The 15,436-nt window shown below is 63.4% G+C and overlaps 1 protein-coding gene across 1 annotated transcript in view; it reads left to right on the plus strand.

The window, feature by feature from the left end:
- Positions 1–683: 683 nt before the first annotated feature.
- HOGA1 (4-hydroxy-2-oxoglutarate aldolase 1) overlaps positions 684–15,436 on the plus strand; it is a 20,167-nt gene continuing 5,414 nt past the window's right edge. The window contains exons 1-3 of the mRNA XM_032776903.2: positions 684–999; positions 3,947–4,075; positions 4,930–5,057. Of these exons, the coding sequence (XP_032632794.1) occupies positions 795–999; positions 3,947–4,075; positions 4,930–5,057 (462 nt within the window). The 5' untranslated portion in view covers positions 684–794. The remainder of the gene's footprint in view (positions 1,000–3,946; positions 4,076–4,929; positions 5,058–15,436) is intronic.

Below are 15,436 nucleotides of genomic sequence, written 5' to 3' on the forward strand. Positions count from 1 at the left end.
CAAACTCTGCTGTAACCTGTGTTCCTATTGTCCAATAAACCTTCTGTTTTACTGGCTGGATAAAAGTCGCTGTGGGGTCCAGGAAGAGGGGTGCAGGGCTGGACTCCCCCACACTCCGTGACACCCTCCTCCCCCTGCACCCTAATCCTCATCCCCAGCCAGAGCCCTCATCCCCCCGCACCCTAATCCTCAGCCCCAGCCAGAGCCCTCATCCCCCTGCACCTTATTCCTCAGCCCCAGCCCTGAGCCCCCTCCTGCACGCCCACCCCCTGCCCCAGCCCAGAGCCTGCACCCAGCACACAAACTCCATCCTAAAGCCTGCACCCTGCACCCCTTCTGCACCCTAATCCCCAGCCCAGATCTGCACCCTAGACCTCCTCCCCCAAGCCCGCTCCCAGAGCCTTAGGCAGGTGGGGGTGGAGTTGGGGGGCGGGTTCTGGGCACCACCAAAATTTCTACAGACTTGCCACCCATGCTGACTTCTGCTCATGGTGGGGCCCCTTTAAGGGAGCCAGAGGGGCTGCCTGGACAGGAAATGGCTCTAGCGGCTATGGGGGGAGCCCCAGGGGCCGGCTACAGTCACCAGGCGGCCTGACCCTGAGGGGCAGATACGCGGCCAGCTAGGCCCTCATGGCTGTCCCCAGTGCCCCCCGGCAGGGCCGCATCCCCTCAGGGCCCCAGCGAGAGGCCTCGCCCTGGGAGCAGCAAATCCCCAGCCAGCCCCATCAATTATTAACAGCCCTGGGGCTGGAGGCTGCAGTGGGGCAGCAGCTCAGAGCTCCCCAGGCCCCGCGATGGCACAGCCTCCCAGGCTCCTTGCCCCTCTCAGGCTGGGGCTGGCAGCATTTCGCTGGCTCAGCACCCCTGCCACATCAGGGGCCGGGCTCGACCTGCGGGGCATCTTCCCCCCGCTCACCACCCCCTTCACAGCCCAGGCAGAGGTGGATTACAGCCGGCTGGAGGAGAACCTGCACCGCTACGCCACGGTCCCCTTCCGAGGTGAGGCCGGCCGGCCGGGGCCCAGCACCCCCCAACTCTGCACAGCGGGGCCTGGTTATCCCTGGGCATGGCCAGCCTGGCTGGCACTGGGTCTGCCCCTGCCCCGCCACACAGAACTCTGCCCCACCCCTCATCCCCTCACCCTGCCCAATTCCACATGCCCCTGTCCTCTCCCCACCTCCTCACCCTGCCCCCCACACTCCCACCCTACCCAATTCCATGCACCCCAGTCCTGCCACCCATACGCCACCCTACCCAATCCCACACACCCCGCCCTTCCACCCAGTGCCCCCGCCCTGTCCTGCCCCACCTCTCCTAGCGCTACCTATGTTCCCCCTGCACCCTGCCCAATTCCACACACACACCCCCCAGCCTGGGCATGGGGCAGGCAGGGTGCTCGGGCCACGGTGGCTAGAACTGGCCAAAGGCACTAGGGGGTGGAGGGTTTCCCTTTGGGCTTGGCCCCCACTCAGTGCCCAGTCAGTCCGACGTGGGGAATGCTCCTGGCCCCGGCCAGGTTCTCGGCCAAGCCCGGAGCCTGGGCGGCAACATCCCAGGACAAGGGGCACGCTGCCTGGCTGGGGCTGCTGGCACACATCTGCCTCTGGGTCAGGGCCAGGTCTGTCACAGCTCATCTCCATGCCCTGCTGCCTCCGTGCCGGCCCCACACTCAGCTGGCCCCACACTCAGCCGCTTCCACTGTCGGGACCCTGCTCGGAGACTCCCAAGTGCAGAGCCCTGCTCCCCTGGCCCCAGGCTCTCCCTGGCCCTGAGACCAGCAGGCATGGCAGGGCCAGGTGCTTCCCTCACAATGCCCCCGTCACTGGTGACCCGGGCGCTGCCCAGGGGGAGCAGGGAGGCTGAGCAGCTGGGACCCACGCCTGCTCCCTGGGTGTCATTCTGCCCAGCATGGCCCAGCTGTCCCATGAGTCCCGACCCCCTGCTCTTGCCTTGCCCTGACCGCAGCCTTATGGGGTCAGCCAGGGCCTCACACTTCTGGAAAGTGGCGCTGGCACTGGGGGCTGCCCTGCTGCTGGGGGCCGGAGCCCTGTTCCTGTGGCGGAGGAGGAGGGGCCGTGGGGGGGGTTGCCCAGCACCGGAGCAGGCTCCGCACTGGATCAGGTCGTACTACAGCTGCTTCCCCGAGGAGAGCGAGGCCGCAGGGGCAGAGGAGAGGCCCACTGGGCGCTGGCGAGCCTGGCAGCACATGGAGGAGGGGAACCAGGGCACCGAGCGTAGCAGGGAGAGCGATGCCCCGAGGAGGCGCCTGGCTGAGGCCCTGCTGCTGCGTGCCACCTCCTGCCAGATCAGCCACCAGGCTGAAGCGGCCAGGCCCAACCTGGACACGCTCGTCAGTGCGGAGGGAGTGAGCGCTAGGCTGCGGGCCCACGCCCTCATCCAGCGAGGCAGTGCCACGCCAGCTACCGCCCACACGGTCCACTCCAGGCTGGCTCACCGCTGCAGGGACTGAGCTCCAGGGGCTCCTGGCAGCACCCGCCGGTCCCCAGGCTCCGTGCTTCCTGTGCCCACACACCGACAGCAGGGGCAGCTAGCCAGGACCCTGCCCCCTGCCGCTCGGACCCGCTGCTGGCATCACTGCAGGGCAAGGAGCAAGCGAGGAGATATAGCCAAGGGCAGAACAGTGGGTGTGACGAGTGCCCCCTGCCCAGCACCCACCCTCTCGCCCCCGGCATACCTGCAACCTCATGGCTCATGAATCTGCTTCAGGGCTCCAGGAACATGGGTGCCCCTTCCTGGGTAGCTGCAGCGCTGGCTGGGGAGAATGCAGCGTGCCCCTGCCAACGGGCAATAAACTCTTTGCTAGCGTCCCTGTGTGGGCTGATTTGTGAAGGGTGCATAGGGGGGTGAGCGCATGATGGGGGTTTGCGCCCTTGGGGCCGGAGGAGGCCATGGGCCCTGGCACCTCGTGTGTGTGTGTGTGTGTGTGTGTGTGCATGTGCATGTGTGCATGTGTGTGTGCATGTCCCTATCCAGTCTGCCCCTTTCTGGGCCCCCCACTTGGCCTCCATGCCTCAGTGGGGCTCCAGGGCAGGGCGTGCTCATGTTCAGGAGCCAGCACTGTCTGGGCTCTAGGCAGTCAGACCTGGTGGCTGGAGTGGCAGGCAAAGCTGGATGTAGGGTCTGAACCAGGCCGAGGGCAGTGCTGAAACGGGGGAAGCCGGGTCAGGGTCATAGGCCGCAGGTGGTTGGAGTTGGTCCGAGGTGGGCGTCAGGATGCAGGGCCAGGGCTGGAGCAGAGCAGGGCAGGGGCAGGGTTGCGGGTGGGCTGGCAGCTGAGAGGGTCTGAGGCCGGGAGGCAGCAAGGGGGCTCCTGGCCGGGTGGGGCTGTCACCGGACTGGCCTGTGGCTCTGGGGGGCTGTGGAACACTGGTGCTCGGGGTCACTTGCCCTGCCCAGGGCTGTCACACAGCTCTGCCCGAGGGATGTCATGGCCACTGCGTGGGCAGCCCTGGCCCAGCTGCAGGTTTCACTACAGAAACACCTGCTGGGTCTCCCCAGGAGGGGTCCCCACGTGTCCCTGGGGAGGGCCTGGGTGAGACTCAGCTGGCTCTTGCCCCTGCACAGGACAGATCCAGGGACAAGGGTGGAAGGGCTGGGATGGGCTGGGCTGCCAGGCTGGGTGCCCCTGGGGCTGGGCAACTACCCATGTGCCCCCACCCCAGGACTTGGCACCACCCCCATGTGCCCCCCATCCCAGGGCTGGGCACCACCACCCAATGCCTCTGCCACCTTGGGGATGGACACTATCCCTCACGCAGCCCCCTAATGGGATCTGGGCACTTCACCCCCACCCAGCCCCTGCTGGCCCAGCAGTGCCCCCCTTGGGCCTGGGTCCGCCTGCCCCCTGTGCGAGGGGCCAGCCAAGCCCCACCCCTGGTGCCAGGGGCGCTGGGGCAGCCTAACGGCCTTGTGCTCTGTCCTGCAGGCTTCGTGGTGCAAGGCTCCAGCGGCGAGTGCCCCTACCTGACGCCCCAGGAGCGTCTGGCCGTGGTGAGCTGTGTGCGCCAGGCCGTGCCCAGGGACAAGCTGCTGCTGGCCGGGTCGGGCTGCGAATGTGAGAGCAGGGGCAAGGAGGGGTCCCTGTGGATGTGCCTGGGCGGGTGCCATGGCCAGAGGACTCCTAACTCCTCTCCTACCCCCGGGTCACAGTCCCTTAGTGCTGCAACACCGGCCTCTGCTCCCCATTTCCTCTCCAGGCCCGGGTTCTGCCCCCTCCATCCCCCGCCCCCCAGTGCCTGAGCCTGAACCCCTCCATTCCCCCCCCCCCGCCTCCCCAGTGCCTGGGCCTGGACTGGACCCCTCCATCTCCCCGCCCTCCCCAGTGCCTGGGTCTGGACCCCTCCATCTCCCCGCCCTCCCCAGTGCCTGGGTCTGGACCCCTCCATCCCCCCACTCCCCAGTGCCTGGGCCTGACCTCTCCATCCCCCCCCACCTCCCAGTGCCTGGGTCCGGACCCCTCTTTCCCCCTCCCTGCCCCTGAGTTCCTGGGTCCGGACCCCTCCATCCCACCACCCCCCAGTGCCTGGGCCCGGACCCCTCCATCCCACCTGCTCTCCCCAGTGCCTGGGCCTGGACCCCTCCATCCCCCCACCCCCCAGTGCCTGGGTCTGACCTTTCCATCTCCCCACCCTCCCCAGTGCCTGGGCCTGGACCCCTCCATCCCCCCACTCCCCAGTGCCTGGGCCTGGACCCCTCTATCTCCATCCTTGTGCCAGTGCCCTGACCCACCATCCTCCTCCTCCCGCCCCCCCAGCCCCTGGGCTCAGACCTCTCCATCCCTGCCATTGCCTGGGCCCTGCACCTGCCCCTGGCTGGGTCCCTGTCCCTGTCCCTGTCCCAGGCCCCATGGCCCCACGCGATGCTCTGGCAAGGCTGTGACATGACCTCCCGCTCACCCTCCTCCCCCAGCCACGCAGGGCACCATTGCGATGACCGTGGCCATGGCTGAGGCGGGTGCTGACGCTGCCCTGGTGGTTACACCCTGCTACTACCGGGGCGCAATGACCAGCGTCGCCCTGATCCACCACTACAGCCAGGTACGGGGCGGAGCGCAGCCGGGGGGCTGTAAACCAGCCTGGCTCTGGCTCAGTGACAGCTGTACGGGGAGGGGGGGCTGCTGGAGGGGTCACCTACAGAGCAGCAAGGTTGGGGAGCCGGCGGGTGGGGGGGTAAGTCCAACCGGGACACCCCAGGGGTCCAGGAGGAGGGTCTGCAAAGAGGTGCCCCCCAACTGCCCTGACACCACCCCCCATGCCTGCCTTGCCCCCGCATTCCCAGACACCCCCTGTCCCCACATCTCCCCAGCCAGCCTCCTGCCCCCCTGCCCCATTCCCAGCCGGATCCATGGGGCTGTTTACCCAGCCAGGGAGTCAGGATCTGTGGGCAGGGCTGGCGGGTCAATATTGACCCAGAGGGCGAGCCTGGCGCAGGAGCCCAAACACCCATATGGCTGGGGCCTGGGGCCCGGGGGGGAAGCCAGGACTCCTGGGTTCTCAGCCTGGCTGCTGGGGGAGGGGGTTGCCTTGCCCTCACACTTTCCCTGCACGCTCAGCCGGATGAGGCAGCCCTTACTCCCAGCCGCCCCGGGCACCCGGCTGCCTGCAGCCTGCGGTCTCGCTGCCACCATGGCCACCTCACCGCGCCCGCCAGATGGGGTCTGGGGGGTCTGACAGCGGGCGGGGGAGTCTGCACCCCGTTCCCCCCCGGGGCTGGGCAGTGCCCAGTGCGACGGGGCCCCGATCTCAGCTGGGTCTGGGCGGCACCTAGTGCAACGGGGCCAGAGCCTGGGGGGTCTGACAGCGGGCATGGGAGTCTGCACCCTGTTCCCCCCCGGGGCTGGGCAGTGCCCATTGTGACGGGGCCCCCCTCTCGGCTGGGTCTGGGTGGCACTGGACCCGACGGGGGCCCCGAGCCCTGGGGCCGGGTGGGAGCTGGCACCCCCTAGAGGGGACAGGCCCCTGCCCCATTCCCTGCCCCCACGAGCCAGCCAGTCCCCACTCTGGGGCTGGAGGGAGCCGGCGCCCCCTAGAGGGGACAGGCCCCTGCCCCATTCCCTGCCCCCATGAGCCAGCCAGTCCCTGCTCTGGGGCTGGAGGGAGCCGGCGCCCCCTAGAGGGGACAGGCCCCTGCCCCATTCCCAGCGCTGGCTGGGAGAGAATGCCAGCGTTGCCCCCTGCCACACGGGCAATAAACTCTTTGCTAGCGTCCCTGTGTGGTGCTGATTTGTGAAGGTGCATAGGGGGGTGAGACGCATGATGGGGTTGCGCACCTTAGGGCCCGGAGGAGGCCATGGGCCCCGGCACCTCGTGTGATGTGTGTGTTTACTGTGGTGTAGTTGCATGTGCATTGTGTGCATGTTGTGTGCATCGCCTATCCAGTCTTGCCCTTTTCTTGGGCCCACCCACTGTGGCCTCCCATTGCCTCAGTGGGCTCCAGGGCAGGGGGCTCATTTTTACAGGAATGGCAGCATGTCCTGGGGCTCTCTAGCAGTCAGACCTGGTGGTGATGGCAGGCAAAGCTGGATGTTAGTGCTGAACCAGGCCGAGGGTCAGTGCTGAAACGGGGAAGCCGGTCAGGGTCTATAGGCGCAGGTTGGTTGGAGTTGGTCCGAGGTAGGCTCAGGATGCAGGGCCAGGGCATGGAGCAGAGCAGGGCTAGTGGGCAGGGTTGCGGGTGGGCTGGCAGATAAGCTGAAGGTGGTCTGAGGCCGGGAGGCAAGCTTGCATAGGGGCTCCTGGCCGGAGGTGGGGCTGTCACCGGACCTGGCTGTGGCTCTGGGGCTTGTGGAACACTGTGTGCTCGGGGTCACTTGCCCTGCCCAGGGCGTCACACAGCCTCTGCCCGAGGGATGTCATGGCCACTGCGTGGGCAGCCCTGCCCAGCTGCAGGTTTCACTACAGAAACACCTGCTGGTCTCCCAGGAGGGGTCCCGAACGGTCCCTGGGGAGGGCCTGGGTGAGGCTCAAGCTGGCTCTTGCCCTCTGCACCAGGACAGATCCAGGGACAGGGTGGAAGGGCTGGGATGGGCTGGGCTGCCAGGACTGGGTGTTTCCCCTGGGCTGGGCAACTACCCATGTGCCCCACCGCAGGACTTGGGCCCACCCGCCATTGTGCCCCCATCCCAGGGCTTGGCACCACCACCCAATGCTCTGGCCCACCTTGGGGAATGACACTATCCCTCACGCGCCCCTAATGGGATTGCGCACTTCACCCCCACCCAGCCCCTGCTGGCCAGCAGTGCCCCCCTTGCGCCGGGTCCGCCTCCCCCTGTTGCGAGGGGCCAGCCAAGCCCCACCCCTGGTGCCAGGCCGCTGGGCAGCCTCAACGGCCTTGTGTCTCTGTCCTGCAGGCTTCGTGGGCCTGCATAGGCTCCAGCGGCGAGTGCCCCTACCTGACGCCCCAGGTAGCGTCTGGCCGTGGGAGCTTGTGCGCCAGGCCGTGCCCAGGACAAGCTGCTGCTGGCCAGGCGGCTGCGAATGTGAGAGCAGGGGCAGGAGGGGTCCCCTGTGAGATGTCCTGGCGGTGCCATGCCAGAGGACCTCCTAACTCCTCTCCTCCCCCGGGTCACAGTCCCTTTTAGTGCTTGCAACACCGGCCTCTGCTCCATTTTCCTCTCCAGGCCCGGGTCTGCCCCCCTCCATCACCCGCCCCCAGTGCCTGAGCCTGAACACCCTCCATTCCCCCCCCCCCGCCCTCCCCATGCCTGGGCCTGGACCCTCCATCTCCCCGCCCTCCCCAGTGCCTGGGTCTGGACCCCTCCATCTCCCGCCTTCCCCAGTGCCTGGGTCTGGACCCCTCCATCCCCCACTCCCAGGCCTGGGCCTGAAACCTTTCCTCCATCCCGCCCACCTCAGTGCCTGGGTCCGGACCCCTCTTTCCCCTCCCTGCCCTGAGTTCCTGGGTCCGGACCCCTCCATCCCACCACCCCCCAGTGCCTGGGCCCGGACCCCTCCATCCCACCTCTCTCCGACCCAAGTGCCTGGGCCTGGACCCCTCCATCCCCCACCCCCAGTGCCCCTGGGTCTGACCTTTCCATCTCCCCACCCTGCCCAGTGGCCTGGGCCTGGACCCCTCCATCCCCCTACTCCCAGTGCCTGGGCCTGGACCTCTAATCTCCATCCTTGTGCCAGTGCCTGACCCCACCATCCTCCTCGCTCCCCTCCCCGCCAGCCCCTGGGCTCAGACCTCTCCATCCTGCCATTGCTGGGCCCTGCACCTGCCCCTGGCTGGGTCCCTGTCCCCTGTCCCTGTCCCAGGCCCCATGGCCCCACGCGATGCCTCTGGCAAGGCTGTGACATGACTCGCTCACCCTCCTCCCCCAGCCCACGCAGGGCACCATTGCGATGACCGTGGCCATGGCATCGAGGGCGGGTGCTGACGCTGCCCTGGTGGTTACACCCTGCTACTACCAGGGCGCAAATGACCAGCGTCGCCCACTGATCCACCACTACAGCCAGGTACGGGGCGGAGCGCAGCCGGGGGCTGTAACCAGCCTGGCTCTGGCTCAGTGACAGCTGTACGGGGAGGGGGGCTGCTGGAGGGGGAGGGGCCTCTGGGCAAAGGGGGGGGGCTCTGCAGGGGAGGGGCCTGTGGGAGGGAGGAGCCTGCAGAAGGGGGTCTCTGGAGAAGAAGGGGAGGGGCTCTGGGGTGGCTGGGCGAGGAGGGGGAAGGGCCTCTGCAGGGGGAGAGGCCTATGAGCAGATGGGGCTAGGGGGCAGAAAGGGACCCTGGCAGCTCTGTCAGCAGTGCTGACCAGAGCTGTTAAAAGTCAGTCGGTGGCGCAGTGGGGCTAAGGCAGGCTCCGCGGCTCCCGGAACAGGCAGCATGTCCCTGGCAACCCTGCTCTGAGTGCCGGCTCCGCAGCTCCATTGGCCAGCTGCTTCTGGGAGCCCCTCATGTAAGCGCTATCTGGCCAGAGCCCGCGCCTGAACCCCTCCCACACCCCAACTCCCTCGAGCCCCCTCCCGCACCCAAACGCCCTCACAGAGCCGCCCTGGACCCCAACTCCCTGCCCCAGGCCTGAGCCCCCTCCCACACCCAAACTCCCTCTCAGAGCCCACACCCCTCCCACACCCTCACCCTGAGTTCCCTCCCGCAACCCAACCCCCTGCCACAGGCCAACTCTCCCCCAACTCTCTCCCAGAGCCCACACCCCCTCTGTCACGGAGTCCCGGGCGATGCTCTGGAACTTCCCCACTAAGCAGGCAGGACTTTGGGGAGCCTCCCTCCCTTGGAGCAGACTTGTTCAGGGCAAGAAGTCACACGGCTTCACTCTGGGTCTCTCCTTGGAGCATCCAGCATCCTCTCCCCTCCGTGTGCTTCCTACAGCGAGCCTGCCCCAGGGGGTCCTGGGGAAGCCACAGGGTCCTGACCCTCACCCACTTGCAGTCAGACGTGACTCTCAGCCAGCCAGTAACACAGAGGTTTATTCGATGACAGGAACAGGGTCTAGAACAGAGCTTGTAGATACAGCGAACCAGACCCCTCGGCCGGGTCCATTCTGGGGGCAGTGAGCCAGACCCCCATGGCTGCACTTCACTCCCGTCCCCAGCCACTCCAGACTAACCCCGCCAGCCCCTCCTCTCTGCTCAGCCCCTTTCCGGGCCAGGAAGGTCACCTGATCCCTTGTCTCCAACACCTTCAGCTGCACCTTTGCAGAGGAGGGGCCCAGGCCATCGTTGCTAGGAGACAGAGTGCCAGGCATTTAGGTGCACGGGCCCCTTCCTCTGTAGCAATCACACACCCTATCCCACCACCTAGATACTTAGAACTGCCTAGGGACACTGAGGCACCAACACAGTGTTCAGAGCAAACATTAAGAACAGTCCCAGTTCGTCACACCCTCCCGCACCCAAACTCCCTCACAGAGCCGCCCCTGGACCAACTCCCTGCCCGGCCTGAGCGCCCTCTCGCACTCAAACTCCCTCACAGAGAGCCCCCCGCACCCCAACTCCCTGCCCCAGGCCTGAGCGCCCTCCCGCACTCAAACTCCCTCACAGAGAGCCCCCCCGCACCCCAACTCCCTGCCCCAGGCCTGAGCCCCCTCTTGCACTCAAATGCCCTCACAGAGCCCCCAACCCCAGGCCTGAGCCCTCCCGCACCTAAACGCCCTCACAGAGCCTGCACCCCCAACCCTCTGCCCCAGGCCTGAATTCCTCCCACACCCAAACTCCTCCTGCACCCCAACCCCCTGTCTCAGGCCTGAGCCCCCTTCTGAACCCAAACTCCAGGGTCGCTAACTTTCTACTTGCACAAAACTGAACACCTTGCCCTCCCCTGCCTAACCCTTGTGAGTGTTGGTTCTGGTGGGACCCAACTGAGAGTGCCAAATCAGGACCAATTGCTCAACAGGCAGTCACAGCCCTAGGCTGGGGTTTTTCCACCTCTAAGGCAAACCAAACCAGCCAGCCAAAGAGGACTTCGGTGTCACCCCTCTGCTAACCACAAGTCACACAACAAGCAATTTCCTTAGACACTCCAGTCTCCCAGTATCACCACCAGTCCCACACGTCCTGGGGGTGAATGGTTATGAAACCAACACCCAGTAAAAGAAAAGGTTCTCTCGATCCCAAGGGACCAAGCCCCAGACCCAGGTCAATTCAATATGTTTATTAGAGAATATTTAAATAAGGATGATACACAGAGTTTGGCATGTCAGTCATTAGTCATCGGGGGCAACACACAGAGTAGGGGGGACGCTGGTATTTGGTTATGGGTTAGCATATAGTACATACAGTCTGTAATGTCCCCAATGCGGGGTGTTACGGTGGGTGGGGTCAAAGTATAGTAGGGGAGCAGTGAGGGTACATCGCTCATACTAATGGGTTACACATAGTCATGATTAGAGCAAGCAGGCCGGGTAATGGGGACAGGGTGACCCTCACGAGGTGGAATCCAGATCGGTGGGTTCAGACTCAGGGGATGTAGTTTAGTAGGGGGTTGTAAGGGTCCCCCGTGGGTGCGTGGAGCCACATCGGCTCACTCCTAGTACTGGTGGTGGCCGGTGATGTGTTCGGTGTAGATGTCCCTGGACACCGATAGTGTCCGAGACCATCAAACGTCTCATGAGTCGTGCATAGCGACGGCCCACCCTACAGGCCCTAAGTACACGTTCGTTACAGGGGTCCCAGGCGCCTAGCGCCCGCGACGATTATACACATCAGATCTTACCACAAATCACGCTGTTGCCAATCCTTTAGAATCTAAAATCTAAAGGATTATTAATAAAGGAAAAAGATAGAGGTGAGAGCTAGAACTGGTTAAATGGAATCAATTAATACAGTGATGGCAAAGTCCTTAGTGCAGGCTTGTAGCAGTGATGGAATAAACTGCAGGTTCAAATCAAGTCTCTGGAGAACATCCCCCGCTGGGATGGTCATCAGTCCCTTGTGTAGAGCTTCAGCTTGTAGCAAAGTCCCTCCAGAGGTAAGAAGCAGGATTGAAGAAAAAATGGAGATGAGGCCTCCGCCTTATATAGGCTTTTCCAGGTGTAAGGACACTTTTTTTCTTACTGTGGAAAGTTACAGCAAAATGGAGTCTGCAGTCACATGGGCCAGTTCCTGCACACCCTGCTGAGTTACGAGGCGTATCCGCCTCCTCTCGATGGTCAATTGTGTAGCTAATGGTCCTAATGGGCCATCAAGCAGGCTAAACAGAGCTGACACCAAACTTGTCTGGGATCTTTCCCAGTAACACAGCACAAGTTTGAAATACAGACAGTACAGAGCCAATATTCATAATTTCAACTACAAAACGACACAGACATACAGACAGCATAATCCTAACCAGCAACCACATAACCTGGTCTTAGACACCTTATATGACCCCCTTTACATAGGATTGGTGCCACTACAGGACCTTGGTTGCAACCATGTTCTATATGGTCCCAGTTTATATCAATAACGTCACACCCCTCCTCTGAGTCCCCGCCCCTGCTCACTCCAGCTCCCCTCCTCTGTCGCTCGCTCTCCCCACGCTCACTCACTACCTCTCATTTTCACAGGGCTGCCTCAGGGGTTGGGGTGCGGAGGGGTAAGTGCTCCGCTGGGGGTGTGGGCTCTGGCTGGGCTGGGCATGAGGGGTTGGGGTGCAGGAGAGGTCTCCAGGCTGGGGCTGGAGCCAGGCGTTCAGAGTATGGGAGGGGGCCCAGGCTGAGGAAGGTGGTTGAGGTGTGGTACGGGTACAGGCTCTGGGCTGAGGGTGCGGTTCCAGGGCGAGCCAGAAATGAGGAGTTCAGGTGGGTCTGGCTGGGGCAGGAGGTTGGGGTGCAGGGAGTGTGAGGGCTCGGCTGGGGATGAGAGATTTGGGGTGTAGGAGGGTGCTCCAGGCTGGGACCAAGGGGTTTGGCAAACATGAAAGGGGATCAGGGTTAGGACAGGGGATTGGGGTGCGGGCAGGGCTCAGGGGTGCAGGCTCCAGGTGCGCTTACCTCGAAGCAGCAGCATGTCCCTGCTCCAGTCTCTATGTGGAGATGCGGCAGGTGGCTCTGCGTGCTGCCCATCTGCAGGCGCTGCCCCCGCAGCTCCCATTGGCTGTGGTTCCTGGAGTCAGCGCTGGGATGGGGCAGCGTGCAGAGCCCCTGGCTGCCTTATACGTAGGAGCCAGAGAGGGGACATGCCGCTGCTTCTGGGAGCTGTGTGGAGCCAGGGCAGGCAGGGAGCCTGGCTTAGCCCCACTGGCGCAGGCTGTATTCCCCTGTCCTATGGGCCCATGCCCAGCGCACCTTTTGTGTCCGCAGTGGCAGATGCGTCGCCAGTCCTGTGGTGCTCTACAGTGTCCCCGCCAACACTGGCCTGGAGCTGCCCTGGAGGCCGTGCTCACCCTGTCGCAGCACCCCAACATCGTGGGCCTCAAGGACAGCGGGGTGATGTGAGTGGGGAGCAGGGGCCATGTCTGAGACTAGGAACCCCAGGGAGCCTCACCCCCGCCATGCTCCTGCTGCCTGGCTCAGCCCTGTGGGCTCCAGGCCTCCTGCCGGGAGGAGGTGAACCAGGGGCCCATCACTCCTGCAATGGGCCAGGGGCTTGCCTGGCCGCCCTGATTCGGGGCTCGGGTAGGGGTGAGTCTGGGGCGGCTGTGCTGGGGCAGCTCGGGGCAGAGCAGCCTGTGGTTCTGGAGCCAGGGCAATGTTGCTTCTCCAGCCGGCACCAGCACAGCCCGAGTGGCTGTTGGATGGACCTTTGGACCCAGCTGAGGTCCCCTCAGGCTGGGCCTCTGCCCTGGCAGGGCCCAGCCCCCATACACTTCCCCCCACTTTCCTACCCCAACAGTGCCATCACCCTCCCTGCAGCCAAAGTGCATTACAGACACTGACACCCCCCAGCAAGTATCAGGGCCAGCGCCCCCAGCAGACAGGTAGGAAATGGGGCACAACACGTGTGGGGAAGGACCTCTCCTCACGGCCAAGATAAGAACCCAGGAGTCCTGCCACACGCACACGCTCCCTCCTCCCAATCCCTGTAGAATCTCCCAAGAGCCATCTGGGCCGCAGCCATAGTGCTGCTTGCGGGGTGGAGCCTGTTACCTTGCGAGGGTGCCATGGGTGAGTTGTTTGTGTAGGGCCTACCTCATGGGTGTAGCGGAGCTAGGCGCTTTGCCTGGTGGCCTAGCTGGTGCCCCGGCAGCCGGCTGGCCCTCTGGAGCCTGTCCAGCTCACGGTGCCCACAGCTCACCATGGCATTTGTGCCGCGGCACCCAGGGTGTTCCTCGCGCCCAGCAGGACACGCTGTGTCTCCCCAGATATACCCGCTGGGGCTGATTGTCCACAAGACGCGGACAGAGGAGTTCCAGGTGCTGGTGGGATCGGCTGGATTCCTGATGGCTGGCTACGCCATAGGTAGGGGCAGCCTTTCTTGTGGAGCTTCCACTCCCCCTCTCCCGCCGCAGGGAGATGGTATTGGGGCTTCGGGGGGTGGGGGTGGAGTGTTGAGTGTTGGCTACAGCACGCTGTGGGGGAAGAGGAGCCAGGGAGGTGTGTTTGAGGGGACAGGTGTTGGGGCAGGTTGGGGTGCCAGGGGGTTAGGGTCCTGGGGGGAATGATGGGGTGCAGGTAGTGGGGCAGACAGGTGTTGGGGTGCTTGGGGTGATGGGAGCAGGGTGCAGGATGTGGGGTACAGAGGGGATGGGGTGCTGGGAGGATATATGGGTTCAGGATGTCGGGTATGGGAGGATGGGGTGCAGGATGTGGGAGTGCAGGGGAAAGGAGGAGGCAGGGGGCAGGATTGGGAGTACGGGGGTGCTGGGGGAGGATATGGTATGGGGTGCAGGATGTGGGGGTGTGGAGGGGGTGGTGGTGGCGGGAGGTTGGGTGCAGGATGGTGGCCAGGGTCTCTGCTCCCTGCCCTCAGGTGCCTGCGGGGGGTCTGTGCTCTTGCCAACGTCGCTGGGAGCCCCGCTCTGCCAGTTGGAGCGTCTGTGCCAGGAGGACGCTGGCAGGAGGCCCAGGCCTTGCAGCTGCTCCAGCTCATCGAGCCCAATGCCGCGGTAAGAGACGTTCCCGGCTGCGGGTGGGATACGGCACTTTTCGGCACAGCCCAACACAGGGCAAGCGCCCTGGGCCCAGGGCTTCAGAGCAGAGCAGCTCCCAGGGGCATGAGAGAGCAGTTTTCCTTGGCCTGTTGTGTAGGCAGCAGGTCGAGACGAAGGGCACCAGCAGAGCTGGAGAGCCCAGGCTGGGCTAGCAGGGGGCTGTGGGTTGGGATTGAGATGGTGGGGGTGTCATAAACTGATAGTTAAGGGTTAATGTCTCTTTTACCTGTAAAGGGTTAACAAACAGGGAACCAAACACTGACCAGGGACCAATCAGAAACAAGATACTTTCAAATCTCGGTGGTGGGAAGCCTTTGTTTGTGGTTTTTGGGTTTTGCTTTGTTCTCTCTGGTCCTGAAAGGGACTAGAGGTGCACCAGGTTTCTTGCCAATCTCCCTGCTACAGTCTCTTATATATTCAGAATAGTGAGTATAAAGTAGAAGCGGTTATAGTCTTTTAATTGTTTTCTGTATTTGCAAATGTGTAGTTTGCTGGAAGTTTTTAAATTGTATTTTGCTGGGGGGGAGGCTTCTCTCTGGTGTCTATAAGCTGAAAGACCTGTAATATTTCCTCCATTCTAGATTACAGAGACAACTTTTTTTTTTTTTTTTTTTTTTTCAAACTGTGCGTGGGTTGGCGTCTCAGAGGTACCCATCCAGCGCCACTCCTGAACATGAAAAAAAAAAAAAAAAAAAGTTGTCTCTGTAATTCTAGATGGGGGTAAATATTAACAGGGTCTTTCAGCTTATAGACACCAAGAGAGAAGCCTCCCCCACAAAATTACAATTTAAATATTCCAGCAAACTACACATTTGCAAATACAGAAAACAATTAAAAGACTATAACGCCTTTCTACTTAATCCACTATTCTGAATATATAAGAGACTAC

Source organism: Chelonoidis abingdonii, chromosome 16, assembly GCF_003597395.2.
Source record: "Chelonoidis abingdonii isolate Lonesome George chromosome 16, CheloAbing_2.0, whole genome shotgun sequence".
NCBI classification, from domain to species: domain Eukaryota; kingdom Metazoa; phylum Chordata; order Testudines; family Testudinidae; genus Chelonoidis; species Chelonoidis abingdonii.